General features: G+C 35.9%; 1 protein-coding gene and 1 long non-coding RNA gene across 3 annotated transcripts in view; both read left to right on the top strand.

The window, feature by feature from the left end:
- Positions 1-6882: 6882 nt before the first annotated feature.
- Positions 6883-10610, top strand: LOC121424290. Of its 2 annotated transcripts, none has more exons than XR_005971356.1 (3): positions 6883-7230; positions 8433-8531; positions 10321-10610. It is a non-coding gene; the product is annotated as an uncharacterized LOC121424290 (long non-coding RNA). The 2 variants fall into 2 exon arrangements; XR_005971357.1 differs by lacking the exon at positions 6883-7230 and adding an exon at positions 8106-8190.
- Positions 10611-10832: 222 nt separating this feature from the next.
- Positions 10833-22277, top strand: part of LOC121423700 — a 36589-nt gene continuing 25144 nt past the window's right edge. The window contains exons 1-5 of the mRNA XM_041619127.1: positions 10833-11010; positions 11817-12158; positions 12418-12516; positions 13479-13823; positions 14802-14900. Of these exons, the coding sequence (XP_041475061.1) occupies positions 10842-11010; positions 11817-12158; positions 12418-12516; positions 13479-13823; positions 14802-14900 (1054 nt within the window). The 5' untranslated portion in view covers positions 10833-10841. The remainder of the gene's footprint in view (positions 11011-11816; positions 12159-12417; positions 12517-13478; positions 13824-14801; positions 14901-22277) is intronic.

Here is a 22277-nt window from a genome sequence, read left to right as displayed (position 1 = left end):
TGCAATTGATAAATTTATATATGCATAATTTTACTTTATCCGTTGTCAATTATTATAATCCTTGTAAGAGAATAGACGAAAACATTCTGAATACTTTATTGCGCCATGTTAAGGACACTACGAAATTGTTATTATTAGGGGACTTTAACTCCCACAATACACTTTGGGGAAGCGATACAACAGATAATAATGGGCTCTTGATAGAAGACTTCCTTATGCATCATGATTTGATGGTTCTTAATGATGGTTCAGGTACAAGATTGAATTCTGTAACAGGAAAAACCTCATGTTTAGATCTATCTATCATCTCCACTTCCTTAGCTATGAACTGTCATTGGTACACCCTTCCTAATAAATTTGGAAGTGATCACTTTCCAGTTATAACAGAAATATATACCGGTAAACAGATCTCGAAACAAGACGAAGACAGAGAGACTAAATACAAATGGTCCCTGAAAGGCATGAACTGGAATAATTTTAGTAATATATGTGAGAAAAACTATAAACAATATTATATGAATAATACTATTGATGTTAATATTCTTTATGAAAGATTTATGGACATTTTAGCAATGTCTCTAAATGAATCGGCACCCATTAAGAAAAGGGCGCATCGCAATCCAGTCCCATGGTGGACAAAGAAATGTTCCTTAAAAATGAAAGAAAGGAATAAAGCGAAAAATAAATTAAGAAAATGTCTGTCAACTGAGAACCTGATTAGTTATAAGCAAAAGAAAGCTGAAGCTCAAAAAGAAATTCGACTTGCCAAACGTCAGTATTGGCAGTTATACTGCTCTAAATTGAGTCGCTTCACTCCACTTGGTCAAATTTGGCGTTTTGTTAAAAGATTGAAAGGTGTCCCTAATCCAACAAGGCGTAACATGCCTGTATTGTTCTTAGAGAATGGAGAAACGCTTCTCAGTGATACAGACAAAGCCAACGCTTTTGCTCGATCTTTTGTACAAGTTGGAGAAACTACCAATGCTGACAGTTCGGATAAAGAGATCAATAGGCAGTTTGAAAATCTTCCTTTCGAGAACACAGGTAACATGCCTCTAGCAATTAACGAACAATTTCAGATGATAGAGTTAGAAAGTATCCTACAAAGTAAGAAACCCTCAACTCCAGGAGAAGATGGAATAGGTTATCAAGTGTACGAGCACCTGCCGGAGTCCCTTAAACATATGATGTTATATGTTATAAATAGGATCTGGGAAACCGGTACAATACCAGTGCCATGCAAGCACTCCATACTTATTCCCATGTTAAAGCATGACAAAAACCCATCCAAAACAGATTCTTATCGACCAATTGCACTCACGTCTTGTTTCATCAAAATTATGGAAAGTATGGTAAAAAAACGACTTCAAATGTACCTTGAAAAACACGTTTTACTATCTCCTATACAGAATGGATTCCGCAAAGGTCGAGGAACAATTGATAACATTGTTCATCTTGAGAATGAAATTCAAAAGAATTTGAAAACTGGTGTTAAAACATTAGCAATCTTTATAGACATAAAGAAAGCATTTGACTCCCTATGGACAAAGGGACTCCTAGTCAAATTAAGTAAATTAGGTCTTACAGGAAACATTCTACTTTTCTTAAAAAATCTATTGACACATCGCACTATTCAAGTTCGAGTAGGGGATCATCTTTCTAACATTATGGAAACCAATAATGGAATTCCTCAAGGCAGTAGCCTAAGTCCTGAATTATTTAATATTATGGTGCACGATATTCCAATTTCACCAACCATCCACAATTTCCTTTATGCCGATGATTGTGTAATATGGAAATCTGCCAATGATATAAGAGAGGGTACCAAAGAAATCCAGGAATATCTAAATATACTTTATGATTGGTTTCTCTCTTGGGGAATGATAATTTCTTGTGAAAAGACGGTTCCCGTACTTTTTTCTCATTCCCCTCGATATGATCCATGTCTCGAGATATATTTGGGGGACAACCTCCTAACGCCAAGGAAGGAGTACAAATATCTTGGTACTATTTTCGACTCTAGGCTAACATGGAGACCCCACATACATGAAGTAGTTCAAAGATGTAAAAAGAGAATTAACATTTTGAAATGCTTATCTTATGCCAATTTCTGTGGTAATGTTGGAGAACTACTCCACGTATACCGGGCAATTATTCGGTCACTCATGGATTATTCATGTGAGGCTTATGACTCTGCAACCACAAATGTTAAAAATATTCTTAACTCCTGCCAATATCAGGCACTCGCCATATGCGCGGGAGCAAAAAGGGGCACTTCCCTTCGAACTCTTCAAGTAGAACTTGGAGAAATGCCCCTAGATATACGACGTGAAATGCTGAGCGTAAGACTCAAGAAACGCATAGATAGTATACTAAATCATCCATTGAAACAAGATCTTCAAGACTGTTGGCAGTTTCAGTTTTACTCTGACAAGAACACGAGGAAGCCGTTCGGGGAAAGAATATCGAAATTACCCCAACCTCTCCAATATGAAATTGAATATATGTACTCGTATACTTTTATACCTTATTGGCATTACCGGTCACCAATAATATCCACGGAGATATCCGATTATATATCGAAAAGTGACAATTTAACATTCCAGAAACAAACAAGTCTTGAATTAATACACAAGAAGTGGTATAACTTCTTACAAATCTTCACTGATGGTTCGAAGTCTCCTGAAACAGGAAAAGCAGCAGCAGCATTTCACGTACCCTATTACAAATATATACATTCAATGAGACTCCAAGATAATACATCGTCTTATAGATCAGAGCTTGCAGCGATTATACTAGCATTAAATTGGTTGAACCAATTACCTGGCCTTTATACAGGAGCGGTCGTATTTTGTGATTCACTCAGCGCGCTAGAGGCAATCAAAACTAAAAAAGAAACTAACTTTGTGAATGAAATTTTGTTAATGTATACACAATTGTATAATAAAGGAATAACAGTGTATTTTGAATGGATCCCAGGTCATTGTGATATCAGGAACAATGAGGTGGTGGATATCGCAGCCAAACAAGGTTTACGGCACAGCCAAATTGATGTAAATAACAAAATTAGTAAGCATGAATCAAACTGCATTCTTAAAACGTACTTCACACAAATATGGCAAAAAAAATGGGATGAAACACTATCACCATTGAAGGACATTCAAAAATCAGTTTCGAAAACTTTCAAATGTGTTCTAAACCAGAGATATAGCACATCTATTTTACATTGTCTCCGAATGAACAATATTGATCTTAACGAGAATAGGCGGCTTGTCAACAACCATGAAACAGGTCTATGCTCATTCTGTGCTGTGCCGGAAACAACTCTCCACTATCTCACAAAATGTCCAGAATACTCACAAGAAAGGGAAAGGCTCTTACTTGAAATAAATGAAAGCGAATTGGATATAAAGAGACTTCTCAATTCAGCAGAGTACTCGCATCAAAAAGCTTTGGTATCCTTCGTAAGAAGGACCCAAAGATTCACATAGTATATTCGAGTCATTATTGTTAATTGAAATAATTGAACGTTGTATTAGTTCCATTCATATATAAATATTGATATGTTTGTTGAGTCTTATAAACCCATGTTGGAAAAAAAATATATATATGATTATATACGTGTTAGATATGAATGCATTACATATATGTCTTCCGTATGATCTTATTAATTTGTAAATATTTGATATATTGAACAAACTATGAGATGTGAAAATTAACCCAATGCACGATAACTGCACAAGACTCAGAACGTTTGTTTTGTCTCGAACCTAACCATTTGTATTAACATAGAGCTATTTTGAAACTCGGTTGAAGGAGATAATTTCGTCAACAGACATCACACAGCCTTGACTGGTATTGGGGGGGCCTAAGGCTACGCATGCGCATCATGCAGTAGCTGAGAAACCTGATCAATGTACCGATCCGGGCTTGGCCAGAAAATACATCTGAAGTGGTTAAGTGATTTGTGATGACAGTCTGTTGTGAATCTCCAAAATTGCGCGAATAATGCAGCGCCGTACCTGACTTTTACTGAATTGATTTAAGTACAGAAAAATTTATAAATAAAATTACCGCAAATTATGCTGGCGCAAATATTCACTACTGAATGACACGCGCCGTATAAGCTAAAACAACAACAACAACAACATTTACCATTAGCGTCTGGAGAAAAGACTAAGCTCGTTTCTCATTTTTATTCCACTGGAATATCATTAATGTATCTCATTTGGGACTAAAATTATAATTTTTGAAATAGCCGGGTCTGGGAAAAAGACTTTTGATTTATATCATGATTTTTTTAAACACCCGGGTCTGGAAAAAAATTTTGGATTCATATCATGATTTTTGAAACAACAGGGTCTGGAAAAAGTCTTTGGACTTGCAATATTATTTTTTAAACAACCGGGTCTGGAATAAAGACTTTGGACTTATATTATCATTTTTGAAACAATCGGGTCTGGAATAAAGACTTTTGGCTAATATGATTATTTTTTAAGCAACCGGGTGTGGAATAAAGACTTTGGACTTATATTATTATTTTTGAAACAACCGGGTCTGGAATAAAGACTTTTGATTGATATTATAATTTTTGAAACAACCGGGTCTGGAAAAAGACTTTGGATATATATTATAATTTTTGAAACAACCGGGTCTGGAAAAAGACTTTGGACTTATATTATCATTTTTGAAACAATCGAGTCTGGAATAAAGACTTTTGAATCATATGATTATTTTTTAAACAACCGGGTCTGGAATAAAGACTTTTGACTTATATTATTATTTTTGAAACAACAGGGTCTGGAAAAGACTTTGGATTTATATTATAAGTTTTGAAACAACCGGGTCTGGAATAAAGACTTTGGGCTCATATTATAATTTTTGAAACAACCGGGTCTGGAATAAAGACTTTGGGCTCATATTATTATTTTCAAAACAACCGGGTCTGGAATAAAGACTTTGGATTTATATTATAATTTTTGAAACAACCGGGTCTGGAATAAAGACTTTGGGCTCATATTATTATTTTTTAAACAACCGGGTCTGGAATAAAGACTTTGGATTTATGTTATAATTTTTGAAACAACCAGGTCTGGAATAAAGACTTTGGGCTCATATTATTATTTTTGAAACAACCGGGTCTGGAATAAACACTTTGGATTTATATTATAATTTTTGAAAAAACCGGGTTTGGAATAAAGACTTTGGACTTATATTATAATTTGTTAATTAACCAGGTCAGGAAATGAGACTTTGCACTTTTGTGATAAATGAACGCATTACTATACGATTTTAGCTTAGAACGGATTTGCCAAAAATCCCTTCAAATTTATTACATTTGTGGGTAAAGTCATTATTACATTTGTGGGCGATCAAAAATTATTACATTTGTGGGTAAAGTGCATTATTACATTTGTGGGTGAAATTATTACATTTGTGGGTAAAGTGTTATTACATTTGTGGGCGTTATTACATTTGTGGGTAAAGTGTTATTACATTTGTGGGCGTTATTACATTTGTGGGCGATTATTACATTTGTGGGTGTAACAGGGGGACGCAGGGAAAAAATTTGACAAGCAAAAAAAAAAGGTTATCAAACAAAAATTTAGGGGGGACCGTCCCCCCCACCTAAAATTTAGGGGGGGGGGACACGTCCCCCCGTCCACCCCGCTTCCGCCGCCTATGGCTGCATGACGAACTTTTTTCATTATGTATTCACCGTATTCTAGGGAAATAAGCATGAATGTTCAATGTTCCAGGTGTATGTATTTCCATAATATTTCCAGTTTTCTTGTTAAACATTAAATGCACAAGATCATGAAGCAGAATTACCATAAAAATAAACGTTAAAGGACAAGTCCACCCCAACAAAAACTTGATTTGAATAAAAAGAGAAAAATTCAACAAGTATAACACTGAAAATTTCATCAAAATCGGATGTAAAATAAGAAAGTTATGACATTTCAAAATTTCACTTCATTTCACAAAAACAGTTATATGAACGAGCAAGCTACATCCAAATGAGAGTCGATGACGTCATTCACTCACTATTTCTTTTATTTTTTATTGTTTGAAATATGAAATATTTTTATTTTCTCGTCATTGTCACGTGAAATGAAGTTTCATTCCTCCCTGAACACGTGGAATTCCATTATTTTAACATTTTGTGCTTCAGGCAAGGAGGTCCTAATCGTCAAATTCGTAAAAATTGAAATATTGTATAATTCAAACAATAAAAAACAAAAGAAATAGTGAGTGAGTGACATCATCAACTCTCTCATTTGGATGTAACTGGCTCGTTCATATAACTATTTTGTTAAAAATAAGCGAAACTTTGAAATGTCATAACTTTCTTATTTTACATCCGATTTTGATGAAATCTTCAGCATTGTGCTTGTCTGATTTTTCTCTATTGATTCAAATTGTTCTGAGGTGGACTTAACCTTTAAATGAGTAGAGGTAATGATTAAGTAGTGTCAGTAAAATTAGGCAACGTAAGTTTCTACTGCAAGTATCGGAAACACCCCCCCCCCTATAAGAGAGCCCTTTCAGTATAAGTGTTTCGCACGATTCGCGTGCTCACTACAGCCCACTACCGGTATCGGGAAATGTTTTGGCTCTACCCCCTCCTCCGAAAACAGGCATACGCCGCTTCAACGAGGCCCTTTAAACCACTCGTCACCTGATGAAGGAAAAAAAAGTCGGTCTCGCGGGCCTTCGGTCTCGCGGGCCCTCGGTCTCGCGGGCCCTCGGTCTCGCGGACCCTCGGTCTCGCGGGCCTTCGGTCTCGCGGGCCCTCGGTCTCGCGGACCCTCGGTCTCGCGGACCTTCGGTCAAGTGGTCGGACCCCATGATATTCACAACCTTATTTTCTCTCGATTTTATAAATAGATTACACTGCGACGTATCTGCAATCACGTGAATCTTATTCAATCGACATACCACGCAACTACACAAGACGATTTTACCATGCAACGGTGCTACAAACAAATGATACGAATGGATTTCGAATCGTGTTCCAAGATATCTATATCAGATATACTAATCAAATCCAAATAGGGAGAGGTACTGATCCATCTGATCCACAGTCTGTCATTACAAGCCTCTCTGGTACTAGCTCTTCTGATGATGTCTACGTGGAGACCGATCAGATGTGGATTGCTCTCGTAGGAGGTCTGACTGACACCAATCTTAAGATTAATGCGGACATCATTGCTTTCAACCTTTCAAGTAAATATGATATGTTACTAATAGTTTAATATCAGGTATAGAATAATAGGGCCTGCCAACTCTCCTGCAAAAATTATGAACCTGATGAGAATAAAACCTTTTTGAAGGTATGAGGAATATATCCAACAAATAACAAACAGAAACACGGGTAGATTGAGGGTAGAATAAAGTTGTAATCAGAAAATACCATTATATAATGCATTGTTATGATATTGTGCTCATATAGCTGTACGATTTTTCCTCTCCTTTCTCATTCCTATCAGCCCTGCTAAATTAGCATGCTAGAACATCATCTATTAAGATTGCTTGACATGAGACAAAAATCCTACATGAATTTAACGGTCCAAGTAAGAATGAAGTACTGAAATCAGTTATGTGAGTGTATGCAACACACAGTTGCGATGAAACTTGATGAATAAACTTCTTTTGATATAAAGTTTGTATAGCTGGGGCCGTACGAGCTCGATAAGTCTACTAAGCAGAGATATCTGTTGTTCATGCTTACACAGTTCAGTAATTCAAATACATGCTGGTTATTTACGAATTTCTTCTACCATTTTTGGCTGCTTATATATTCAAGCTCAGTAATATAAAAGACTTTTGCTCCTAAGGATTGGCATAGGCCTCGTCATCAACTTTGGGCACTCATATCTTGTTTTAAGAGCCTTCCTGCTGTGGTTGAAGTTGACATTGAAGAAACAGTGTTCACAACTAAGCTTATTGGTAACATTAGTTTTAAAAGGGTTATCAGTGATCTAATGTGATTTAAATTGTAATATCATTTTCCATGTGGAGATTCAGTTTGTAGGTCAATTTGAATGACCGTATTGAATAAATAATAATAATAAGTTATGAACCTAATAATCAAAGTTATGAAAAAGATGTGGATTGCTGTCATAGGAGGTTTGACTTACACCAATCTTGAGATTAATGCGGACATCATTGCTTTCAACCTTTCAAGTGAATATGATATTTTACTAACAGTTTTATATCAAGTATAGAAAAACTGGGGCCTGCCAACTTTCATTGCAAAACAATTATAAACCGATTAAAACATTAGTCTATTTTAAAATAAATGAGACAGAAACACATTGAGGATAGACATTGTTGTGATCAGAAAATGTCAGTACCCCTAGAATAACGCATTGTCTGGATTTTGTGCAAACATAGCAGTGCATTTTTTCCTTTCTACTCCCTGTCAGCCCTGTTTAATTGCCCATTGAGCAATATGAACGTGTCATCAGATGTTCTGTGTGATGGAGTGTACCATTGCGATCATTATGAAGATGAATCGACATGCAGTAAGTAAAAAAAGTGGTATTCTGTCTCTTGCGTACTTCTTGTTCCATTTGAGTTCTATTTAGGTAACAATGTTGTATGTATACTGATAATGATATCAATGTCAATATTCTAAGTGGCAGATATAGTTGTCATCCGAAGTCGCAAATTGAACTCCCGCGATGTTTCGGTTGCAAACTGCTAGTACATTCGTTATGTTCATCTGGTATGGAGAGCTTGATACTTTTATGATACGTGTTCAGTGCATGTTGTGAACATGGCTGTCCCTTCTTTTCCATTGTGTGCAAAATATCGGCAATCTTTATAATAGGGAAAGGTCTTCAAATAAATAAAAACATAATCGTACACTATACACATTCCTCTACCTGTATTAGTAGTCTTCATAAAATGATAGTTTTAAGGCATGCACTACTACGTGTAACAGAAGCATTGTGTGATTGGATAGCACAAATGAGTGCCATTTCCATAATTTATGTTCCAGGATAGTTTTCTTTTTTATTGGTTTAATTGTAGACCAGAACCTGGACTCTGTAACACAAATGTTTGTAATCTATCGCTAAATATCAATGACCAATCAAGATCATCGTTGCATACACACTCTGTTTCAAATACTGACCGGGAACCAATCAGTGCGGTTCGTTATTTCATAATTTATTTGCAATTCATTGCAAACATTTGTGTTACGGAGCCCTATAGTCTTACAAGATTGTAAAAATTTAAATCAATTGAAATGCAATTGGTAAAAATTCACTTCCATTGATTATAGAGATATTAGTTAATAATTGTAATCCGACGTTGATATGATTTTCATTCCTGGTAAGTGCAGCACTAACGGGCAAGCCGTTATGAAATAATGGCATTCTCCACCATCCAAACATCAATGTGAGTTTTTAGTTTTTGGCTCAAAGTTTCAACTTAACAAATTCAACATTGATTCCATTTCTATCTCGGGCAAAGACATCCCCTTGTCAAAATCATGTCGCAATCTTGGAGTTATTTTTTAAGCTCACATGTCCATGTCCAACCAAATTACAAACATTTGCAGATCAGTTCGTTATCGATTGCGCAATATTGGCTTCATAAGAAAATATCTCACTCGCTCAGCAACAGAGAAACTGGTACATTCACTCGTTTCTTGACGATTCGATTTTGGTAATAGCCTCCTTTACAACTTACCAGATTCTCAACTTGGAAAATTGCAAAGGTTGCAAAATGCAGCTGCGCGTATTGTAACTCTATCTAGCAAGCGCAGCCACATCACCCCTATATTAAAAACTCTTCACTGGTTGCCCCTGAAGGAATGCATAGTCTTTAAAATCCTTCTTTTGATTTAATATACAGTCAATGGAACTTCCCTCAGTTACAATAGGTCTTTGATGCATCATTACCAACCCTCAAGAAATTTACGATCCTCATCATCTAATCTCTTACAAATTCCAGTTGCTAAGAAATCATGCGGGGAGCGGGCCTTTGCTCATGCAGGACCTAGCCTGTGGAATTCTCTCCCACACAGTTTGAAAACCCAGACTTCAGCGACGACCTTCAAGGGCAACCTGAAAACTTACCTGTATAAAAGTGTTTTTTGATAGACATTGACTTATTAATTGTTCAGAAATGTGTTACATGTATATGTAAATAGTTTTTGTTGTTCTGCTCTGAAGCGCCTTGAGCATCTAATCAAGATGGAAAGTGCGCTATATAAATCGTATGTATTATTATTATTATTATTATCAAATAAGCATCAATATAAGTCGTAACGTGCCTTTCTGTGCATCTTATTCATGTTCTTAGATTACTCTACGACGTATCTGCAGTCGGGTGAATCATATTCATTCATCATACCGCGCAACTATACCATAACGATTTTACCACGCATCTTTGCTTCAAACAAATGATACGAATGGATTTCGAATCGTGTTCCAAGATTTCTTGCTCTATTCTAGTCATCGAATCCAAATAGGGGCAGGTACCGAACCATCTGATCAACAATCTGTCATCACAACCATCAATGGATACAGGAACTGCTGCCCTGTTGATGTCTATGTAGAGACCAATAACATTTGGATTGCTGTCATAGGCGGACAGACTTACACCAATTTTAAGATTGATGCGGACATCATTGCTTTCGACCTTTCAAGTGAATATGATATTGAATTCTTTATAAGGTGTAAAATAACTAAGACCTTAAACCTTTGTTAAAAGATTAATGCGAATAAAACCTTTTTCCACGGTAGTATGAGTAAAATATCTAACAAATAAAAAACACTGGTAGATTGAGGGTAGAAGTTGTAATCAGAAAATGCCAGTAAATAATGTATTGTTATAAATTTGTGCTCAAAGACCGTACGATTTATCCCTTTCCTTCTTTCTCCTCCATATCAGCTCTGTTTAGCTGCCCAGTGAGCAATATGAACGTGTCATCAGATGTTCTATGTGATGGAGTGTACCATTGCGATCATTATGAAGATGAATTGGCATGCAGTAAGTGAGATATAGAGTCATTTCAGTATCTTGTTTATTTCCTTTATTTTAGTATGATGTCTATTAAAGAAGTAACACTGATGAAATTATGTTGAGTGGTATATAGTTGTCATCCGAAGTAACAGTCTGAACACAGAGATTTTACGGTTGCAAACATGCCATCATCTAGTAATGTAGAGCTTGATGCATAGTGTGTGTGGGTGCAACTGATGACCGTCGATCTTGCTGCTTTCACCCAGTTGTGCAAAATATTGGTTTGCATCGTAACTGACAAAGGCATATAAATAAGAGAAACATATACACTACCAGCCTTCATAAAATCATAGTAATAATGCATGCACTGCCACGTGAACCAAAAGCATTGAGTGATTGGATAACACAGATAAGTGACATTTTCACAAGTTGCAGGAACATTTCATTTTTTATGTGTTGACTCTAGACCAGGCTCCGGTTTTACAAATATTTGTGAAACATTTAAATCAAACTGAAATTGCGTTTGGTAGAAAAACATTTCCTTATAAATCAATAATTGCAATGTGTATTTCATGCGATATACTCTCCTTGTAAAGTGCTGCGCTATCATGTAAAAATTGCGTTTCATAAAAATAAATTGCTTATAAATCAATGATTGCAATATGTAATTGATATGATTTACTCTCCTCGTAAATGCTACGCTCACGGCTATAATAAAGCCGTATTGAAAAAAGTGGTGTGGTCAGTTGACCACTTTCCAAACATATAAATAAGCAGCAATGTGAGTCGCAACGAGTCTTTGACAGGTTATTCTATATTTCTTCTCGTCTTAGATTATTCAACAACGTATCTGCAAGCAGGAGATTCACATTCAATCGACATATCACGCAACTACACCAGACGATTTTACTATGCAACCGTGCTACAGACAAATGATGCGAATGGATTTCGAATCGTGTTCCAATATCTTTATATCAGATCTACCAATCAAGTCCGAATTGGGAGAGGTACGGATCCATCTGATTCACAGTCTGTCATCACAAGTCTCTTTGGTACTAGAAGCTCTTCTGATGATGTCTATGTAGAGACAAATAATATGTGGATTGCTGTCATAGGAGGACCGACTTACACCAATCTTGAGATTAAAGCGGACATCATTGCTTTCAACCTTTCAAGTAAATATGATATTTTACTAACACTTTAATATCAAACAACTAGGGCCTACCAACTTTCATGCAAAAATTATAAAAACTGATGAAAGTAAAACCTTTTCCAAGGTAGTACGAGGAAAATATCAAACAAATAATAAGGAGAAACACGGGTAGATTGAGGGTAAAAGTTATAATCAGAAAATACCATTATCAAATGCATTGATATGATATTGTGCTCATATAGCTGTATGATTTTTGTCCTCCCCTTTCCCATCTCTACCAGCTCTGTTTAATTGCCCAGTGAGCAATATGAATGTGGTATCAGACGTTCTATGTGATGGAGTGTACGATTGCGATCATTATGAAGACGAATCGGCATGCAGTAAGTCATAACGTGGCATCTTTCTGTCCTCTGTTTTTCGAGTAGGCCTACTTTTTAAATCATTTGATATCTATTCTAGTAACAATGATAAAGTATACTGATAAAGATATAAATGTCAGTATTTTTAGTGACAGATATAGTTGTCATCCGAAGTCGCAAATTGAACTCCCGCGATGTTTCGGTTGCAAACTGCTAGTACATTCGTCATGTTCATCTGGTATGGAGAGCTTGATAATTTGATGATTCGTGTTCAGTGCATGTTATGAACATGGCTGTTCCTGCTTTTACCATGGTGTGCAAAATATCGGCAATCTTTATAATAGGCAAAGGTCTTCAAATAAGTAAAAACATAATAGTACACTATACACATTCCTCTACCTGTATTAGTAGTCTTCATAAAATGATAGTTTTAAGGCATGCACTACTACGTGTAACAGAAGCATTGTGTGATTGGATAGCACAAATGAGTGCCATTTCCATAATTTATGTTCCAGGATCGTTTTCTTTTTCATGTGTTGATTGTTGACCAGGACCTGCATTCTGTAACACAAAGGTTTGTAATCTATCCCTAAATATCAATGACCAATCAAGATCATCGTTGCATACACACTCTGTTTCAAATACTGACCGGGAACCAATCAGTGCGGTTCGTTATTTCATAATTTATTTGCAATTCATTGCAAACATTTGTGTTACGGAGCCCTAGTCTTAGAAGATTGTAAAACATTCAAATCAATTGAAATGCAATTGGTGAAAATTCACTTCCATTGATTATAGAGATATTAGTTAATAATGTAATCCGAGGTTGATATGATTTTCATTCCTGGTAAGTGCAGCACTAACGGACAAGCCGTTATGAAATGATGGCGTTCTCCACCATCCAAACATTAAATAAGCATCAATATAAGTCGTTACGAGTCTTATTTTATGTGCCTTTCTGTGCATCTTCTTCATGTTCTTAGATTACTCTACGACGTATCTGCAATCGGGTGAATCATATTCATTTATTATACCGCGCAACTATACCATACGATTTTACAACACAACCTTGGTACAAACAAATGATACGAATGGATTTCGAATCGTGTTCCAAGATTTCTTTCTCCATCATAGTCATCGAATCCAAATAGGGGCAGGTACCGATCCATCTGATCAACAATCTGTCATCACAGCCATCGATGGATACAGGACCTGCTGCCCTGTTGATGTCTATGTAGAGACCAATAATATGTGGATTGCTGTCATAGGAGGACCGACTTACACCAATCTTGAGATTAAAGCGGACATCATTGCTTTCAACCTTTCAAGTAAATATGATATTTTACTAACACTTTAATATCAAGTATAGAACAACTAGGGCCTACCAACTTTCATGCAAAAATTATAAAACTGATGAGAGTAAAACCTTTTCCAAGTTAGTACGAGGAAAATATCAAACAAATAATAAGGAGAAACACGGGTAGATTGAGGGTAAAAGTTATGATCAGAAAATACCATTATCAAATGCATTGTTATGATATTGTGCTCATATAGCTGTATGATTTTTGTCCTCCCCTTTCCCATCTCTACCAGCTCTGTTTAATTGCCCAGTGAGCAATGTGAATGTGTTATCAGATGTTCTATATCTTTATTGATGTTAACATAATTGCTATTGACCTGAGAAGTAAATATAAGATTATATGTATATATATAAATATAAAAGTGTATATGATTCAATGTTTTGCTTTATTTATTGCTATTGATCATGACTTGTTCTTGAACAATATATGAATGTGTAAAAAGAAAAAAGGTCATCATCTACATGTTATATTTTTTTTCAAAGAGCTAAAAAAACTACCATTCAATTACATTCTTTTCAAACTACCTATTCAACGACGCTTCACGTCGTTGAATAAGTAGTTTCAACTCCTTCAACTTGGTGTTCGTCCATTACACACACATTCTAACTACCATTTTTTACAATCACCATTTCGTCTAATAAACAGTTGGATCAACAGCCATTTAGTCCATATACATTTGGTCTAATTTGACTACGTGTTAATTTTGCGAAATTAATGAAAAACAAATGGATATTAGACCAACTAGTTATGGGATGAAATAGTGATATACGAACTGGTGATTAGACGTAATGACGATTGGACAAAACAGGTTATTGAACCAAATGGTCGTTCGACGAAATTTTAAATGATGAAATGGCATTAGACTAAACAATGTTAGACCATGTGATAAGCAAACGAATTAACAGTTTACCCCTCATTATATATGCATTCCTCCCTGTCTTGTAGAATCCTTTCATTGTCCAGTATCGAACAGAAATATATCAGTAACCTTGGCATGTGATGGATATTATGACTGCGATTATTTCGAGGATGAATTATATTGTGGTAAGTAATGGGAATCACTTCTTTGGATTATGTCCTTGTATTGACGTTTGCTGTTTTTTTCTCAGTGGGTTATTGAAATGATGATACATTCAATTCAAGGAATAGACAAACATAGAAGCATACATTCAAGATTCAAGAGGTTTATTTCATTTCCAAAACAAATATAAATCGAATGCAAATACAAATCAAAGTACGAATACAAAATAATTTTTAACTTAGCATAATTATATAACAAACGCTTGTATAAAAAAGCGTATATGGAAATGAGGAGATCCACTAAAAAGCATTGCTTGTAGAGAGTGGATCCCCTATAGCTAGTTGAATAAATAATTTACATAAAGCAATTAAGACAAGACAAAGCAATAAAAATTAAGTAAATATGGAAATTCATTCGGCTGAACGAATATACAATATCATAAAAATGGGAAAGTAAAATGTGATAAATATAATAGGAAAAACTATTTTAGAGTAAGAAAGGAAATGATAGCAAACAATGGAAATAAGGTGACAAAGATATGGGACATGTATTATCAAAGACACACACACATACAGACACGCGAACAAAGAAAACAATATAGTGACATATTAGAGGATGGAGGAGAGAGAGAGAGAGAGGGGGGGGGAGAACAAAATTTGAACATGGATCAACGAGAGCGCTAGCATGAAAACACAGATTTGGGATTGATACCCGGGTGATAAAGGAAAATTTAGTGTTAAATACAAGATGGATACAAGACAATCAGGACCTACAAACAAATCAACTTCGTTTGTAGGATACTAACAAAAATACTTTTAATTTTCTCTTAAAGGAGTTAATGGAGGGGGCCTGTTGAATATCATTGTGGAGAGAGTTCCAAAATTTTGGGGCTGTAAAAATGAAAGTACTTTGAGCAAAAATAGTTCTTAGCATTGGTAGATGAAAGTGATCGCCATGTCTGGTAGGATATGTATGATAACTGTTATTTTGAAGAAACATATCGTGGAATACGGAGGGAATCATGTCGTTTTTATAGTTGTACATAAACTGTCCTAGTTGAAATAAATACAAGTCTTGGATTTTAAACAAATTATATTCGAGGAATAGCGGGTCAGTGTGAGAACGGGGATGTGAAAATGAAATGATACGAAGAGCTTTCTTTTGTAGTAGTAATATTCTGTTTAGTAAATTTTGGTGTGTATTGCCCCAAACCAGGATTCCGTAGTTGAGATATGGTAATATAAGAGAAGAATATAGAGTTAGTAGAGAGGTAACAGGAATAAATGTTTTTATCCTATTTATGATGCCTGTGTTACGAGAGATGGTTTTGCAAATATTGTCAATGTGACATTTCCAGGAGAGTTTGTTTTCTACATGGACACCCAGGAATTTGATTGACGAGACACTTTCAAACTGAATATCGTCAATACATATATCAAGAGGCAACGAATCTATAGTATTACTGAATACCATGTATTTAGTTTTTTGAAGATTGATTGATAATTTGTTGGCTCTAATCCAACTCAAAACTTTAGTTAATTCATAATTTATTATTTCAGCAAGAGTAAGCGGATTCTTGTGGGAAAAAAATAGATTTGTGTCATCCGCAAAAATAATGAAAGATAGAATACTGGATGCTCTGCTAAAGTCATTTATATACAAAATAAAGAGGAGTGGTCCCAGGATACTTCCTTGCGGCACACCACAGCTAATATTGCACATATTTGAGGGGTGATCATTGAAAGAAACAAATTGTTTTCTGTTGGAAAGGTAGTTCCTGAACCAATCCAAGGCCTTCCCACGAATACCATAATGCGAAAGTTTATGAAGTAGAATGTCGTGGTTTATTGTATCGAAGGCCTTGGAGAAGTCCAGGAAAATACCAACCATATGGGAAGACTGATCGAGTGCATGAGTAACTTTTTCAACAAAAGATAATAATGCATGAACTGTACTATGCTTTTCTCTAAAACCAAATTGGAAATTAGAGAAAATGTTATTATCACAACAAAATTTGATCTGTTATATATTATTTTTTCCAAAATTTTACAAAACACGGTAAGAGGGATATTGGCCGATAATTGTTAATGCTAGATTTATCGCCTTTCTTAAAAATTGGAATAACTTTAGCAATTTTCAGGGAATTGGGGACTTGTCCATGAATTAAAGACATATTGAAGATGTAAGCAAGTGGTTCTGCAATATATGGAATGATAGTTTTAAGTATTAGATTATTGATGTCATCATAGCCAGAACTTCTTTTATTATCGAGGTTTGAGACAATATCAGTAATTTCATGAGGGGAAGTAGGGCATAAAAATATTGAGTTCGGATTGGGCTGGGCAAGAAATTCGGCAAAATGTTTGTTTGAGGGCGCTATATTCTTAGCGAGGTTATTTCCGATCGATGAAAAATGGTCATTAAATATATTAGCAATGGTAACAGGCTGTTGAATGATCTCATCGTTAGATCTAATTTCTGTTATAATGTCTTTATTTTCTGAGACATTCATAGCTTGCTTGAGAATTTTCCAGGTGTTTCGCATATCATGTTTATGTAATTGTAGCTTATTTTCAAAGTATTTTTTCTTTTCAATACGAATAATTTTAGTTAAAGTGTTTTTATAGGATGTGTATTTTGCTCTGTTTTTTGCGTTCCTTTTGATTTATATTTGTAATACAGGTTATTTTTCCGATTTATTGACCGTAGTATGGATTTTGATATCCATGGTAATCTAGGGGACTTTTTGTAATTCATCTTATTGTTTCTCTGTTTTGGAAGGTAAATGTCAAGTTGGCCTGAAAGCAAATCACAGAATTTATCGTAACAAGAGTTGATGTCTTCTATTTCATCAACACAGGACCAGTCGATATTTTCAAGACTAGCACTTAAACGGGTTAAATTATTTGTATTAATATTACGCCTTAAGGAACCGACACCTTGCCGAATGTTTGATTGTGATATTTTGTAAGATGTCACGATTGGATAATGATGAGATATATCGGACAAGATTATAAATGAATCAGGATGGGGGATGTTATTAGAGAAAATATTGTCAATGAGTGTAGCAGATAAATTTGCGACACGAGTTGGTTTGGAGACAAGTGGTAGGAATGAGGCCGCTAAAAAAGTTTCAACAAGTTCGTGCGCAATATTATTATTTGTAGTTTTTAGTATATTTATGTTGAAATCTCCCATGATTAAACAGTCTTTATTGGTAAAAATAGGCCATCGCAACAATTTCGACAAATGTGAAATAAATTGATTAGCATTAGAATTGGGAGGTCGATAAACGACACCTGCAATGATATTCCTGGCGCCGGTGACTTCAATTTCTATAAAAAGAGATTCAATAAAATCATTGACAATTGAAATATTTTCGTGGACAGAGTAATGAAAACTATTATGAATGTATAGAGCAACGCCTCCACCTGTCCTGCCCTGTCTGTTTTTGTTAATGAAGTTATAGTTATTTAAGGAAAATGGAAGGTTGGTGTCCTGCGATAGCCACGTCTCTGTAAGACCCATAACAGACAAAGGTTTGGGTGATGGGTTATTCAATATCAATTGTAACTCATCGAAGTGCTTGCTCAAGCTCCTTATATTCAAATGAAGTAGGGAGAATGTATTGGAGTAAAATTCTTAACAATATCATTAAATTGGGAAACAGTTACGTATTTACAAAGGGAAGTATGTGCCGGGTCATTGTGATCCAAGTCAAATTGCAGCTCTTCAGCCGATGAATTAATGGCATCAGCCAGGGGCGGATCCATGATTTTGAAATAGGGGGGCGCCAGCGGCGAGGGAGCGAAGCGACCGAGCGGGGTGAGGGTGTGGGAGGGGGGATACCCCCCTCCCACGGCAAGGGCTTTTTCAAAAAATCATGTCCAAAAGTCGTATTTTGAGAGCACATTTAGAAGAAAAATGCACACTTAAATCACTGTAACTTCATGAATAAAAGACACATACTGACTCATTTAGGAGCTGGTTTCCAGTCACACACCGTATAAAGCGGTCATTCAAAACATACATTTGGCAAAGGCTCTTCACTTGCTTGCATCGTGTGATTGAAACGTCAAATTTAAATGATACGAATGAGACTTGTAATCGATAAGTTCCGAATAATCCATTCTGTTTATTGTCATTTGTGTATTTACATTGTGTGTTTCAAACGAGAATTGTTTAGTCGTATGGCAACATGCATAAAATTTGGTTCTTTTTTCCCCAAAATGCACAGTAAATTGTTACAAACTACAGAAAAAAACGACATCATCTTCTGGTAATCAACCTTTTCCCTCGTATTATTTTCAAATCATCTTCATTTCAGGGAGGGGGAAATCTGTCTTCCACCAACCTCCTTGGTCAGGTGGATTTGGGTTTACGCGCATATCATCGGCAGCGATCGGGGGGACGGGGGACGTCTTCTCCCTCAAATATTTCAGGGGGAGGTCGTCCCCCCCTAGATTTTTAAAACTATTTTTTTTTTCGATTTTGCTGGTAATTTTTTTTAAAGATATATTGTAATCAGCAAACCTATAGATTATCAAACATTAAAAATGGGGTAAGGGGGGATTAATGTCACAATTTCTACTTTTTAACAATACACAATGTGTCCTCGGGACGTTTTTCCCCAGCACGAAAGTATTTTTATTCTCCCCCCCCCCCCCCGTCACATAAAATCTTTGCTCCCTACGCTGACATATAGCTGCCTATACACAGCAAACGCGGAGTGGGGTCGACTGGTGATTGAGAATATACAATTTTGCTCCTTTATAATTCGTTGGAATGATTGCTTCGGCGAAACTTAGTTGGGGCGCCCCGGATAATATGCCTCTGAATCTACCAGAAAGTGTAAAAGTTAGTTTACATTAAATACAAATATGTCTGACCTGTACATTTCAGTGAAAACGTACATGACCAAGGCAGAATGATAATGCTGCGCACGTGGCGCCCGATATAGGGCTTCATCTTTGAGTGAAGAATAATCTCGGGGATAGACATTATCATTCGCATCGTTGACACTTTCTCTCGCGATCTGTTACTTACAATTTACATGTATTTGCCATAAAGACGGACAAACGCATGTTACAAAAAAAACAAAATTTCGGGAAAAAATGATATCCAATCCAACATCTTCACACTGGTCACTGCACTGCAACTCCCGATTACAAGTGGTGCAACTTTCCAACCAATCGACTTGCGCGCCCTGGAATTCCGGAATTTATATATTGCAATACAGTATGACAGAGGAGCATTTGTGCGAACACAAAGGCCATGAGCGTAAGTTAAAATATAGTTTTTACTTAGATCTAGCCCTTGAAATTGACTACATTGTACCAATCCAGTAAATATGACCATCAAAAAAAAAAAATCCGGCGAAAATAGGGGGGGGGGGGGGGCGCGCCCGGGGCGCCCCCCTCTGGATCCGCCACTGTCAGCAATGAAATTTTCATATGTACCTGAAGAACTTGTGAGGGTTACGTTAGTGGGAGGAGATCTAAACAAATCAAATAGTTCGTCATCTGTTAGAGTGTTAAAAGCGAAATTGTTGTCCACACTGGCCATTGAGAGCTAGGAATTAAAGCCTGTAGAAAAGAATAATTGCCAGTATTCAAATCAAATGAGACATTGTTCGTGCTCTCGTTGATAGAGGAGTAGTGAAAGGTAAAGACAGGGGAAAGAAATATGCAGCGGTAACAGAAACAACGGTGGTGAATGACAGGCACACAAGAAATTGACAAACAAGATGATGATCGCAACACTTAACAAGTCACAGACAAGGAGGGAGAGAGAGGGGGAGGGAGAAAGGGGAAAGCAGGAACAGGGGTAGGGGTCTTAGAATGAAAAGGAATAAGAGAAAAGAATGATGTAGAAAAACTAATAAGATGCAACAAAAAAACACACTTAAAAACAACACAAAACAACGTACGAGAAAAAGGATGTGTAAAAAAAAGGATGCAATGAATGCAACAGAGAACGAGCACGTGTAAAACTGAAATATTATAAACTATAAAGAATGTGCAGAACAGTTACATAACAAACAAACACAAAACACGGAGACGCGTGAACGAACACAGTACACAGAAAGAAGTGAACGACTACAGAAACAAAATAGACGAAAATATAGAAAGGAAAATCTGGAGACGGCGGTAATTGCATAAATGGCAGCACACACAAACAAAAATAATCAGGCATTTGCCAGCAACCCTTGTGATTAAACACACAAACCAATAAGATCCAATTGAGAACCTTAACCAACTGATGGCACGTGAGTACTTATAAAAGCTGACGGCCACCCCTGGATACCAAAAAGAAATATACAACGGTTGAGCGGTTCCCAATAAAATCTTACTAGGTTGTGAAATACGTTCAAATTACCAGTAACAAGTTACATCCTATCTTGATTTATTGCAAGATATACACATTTATTCATGAAAAATATAAATTGAAGTAAATAAACATGAGCTATTGAGCTTGCTGCATGACATTAGGTCCGTGAAGGGTTTACACATATGCAATTCAGTGCGTCCATCTCTCCCTACTAACAAAAAAAAAACATTGTTCAAAAGCGAATAAAATTAAAATTATCAGTACAGCACAGCCATTACGTTGCCATGATATATGGAAGAAATTACATCGTAGTGGCCTACTTGAGTAGGCATGGTGATTAAAAATGGGAATAATCATGATACACGCTACGCACAATCTTGGCATGCTATGTTGGTGGAAAAACAAACAAAATGTAAGGAAAATCCATTTGCAAAATGATTATATCAAAAGTGCGGGATGATAGGCGCACTGAATGGGCTTATACACCATGCTTGGTATGAAAGAAATAGGCCTAATGGCAGAAAAAAAGAACAGAAAGAATGATCTTACAGTGATCATTATAAATATATTGTACTAATGACAGCAACTCACTATGGTGATTGTCGACTATGAATCAAAAGACAAGAAAAGAAAGTCTAGAAAGAGAGAGAGATAGGAGGAAAGAAAGAAAAACAAATCATCATCAAATAAAATTAATAGCAATATCACATACAATTTTTTTTTGCTTGTACCAAAGTTGAGGCTAGTTCTCAAGTGGAGATAAAGCAAAATTATTTACCACCTCCAACATGTGTGTCCAAGGCTTTTGAAAAAAAAAAAAAAAAAAGATCACAGGCCAGAATTTAGCTCCTTATAATATAGGCCTAGATATCAATTTGATAGTTTAAAGGAAGACAAAATTTTATATAATAGTCTTACAATAATTTTCATATAATACAGTCTTACAGTAACTTCAGTTCGAAGTTAATTGTAACATCAGGTAAAAGCTATATTAATTCTAAGTATGGCCAAAAAGAAAGATCAAATGCCTATGACAACAGCTTGACTCCTTCTGCATACAAATAGTCACA

Source organism: Lytechinus variegatus, chromosome 11, assembly GCF_018143015.1.
Source record: "Lytechinus variegatus isolate NC3 chromosome 11, Lvar_3.0, whole genome shotgun sequence".
Classification (NCBI taxonomy): Eukaryota; Metazoa; Echinodermata; class Echinoidea; order Temnopleuroida; family Toxopneustidae; genus Lytechinus; species Lytechinus variegatus.
Note: the sequence above shows the minus strand (reverse complement) of the source record. Positions and strands in the feature narration are given on the sequence as shown.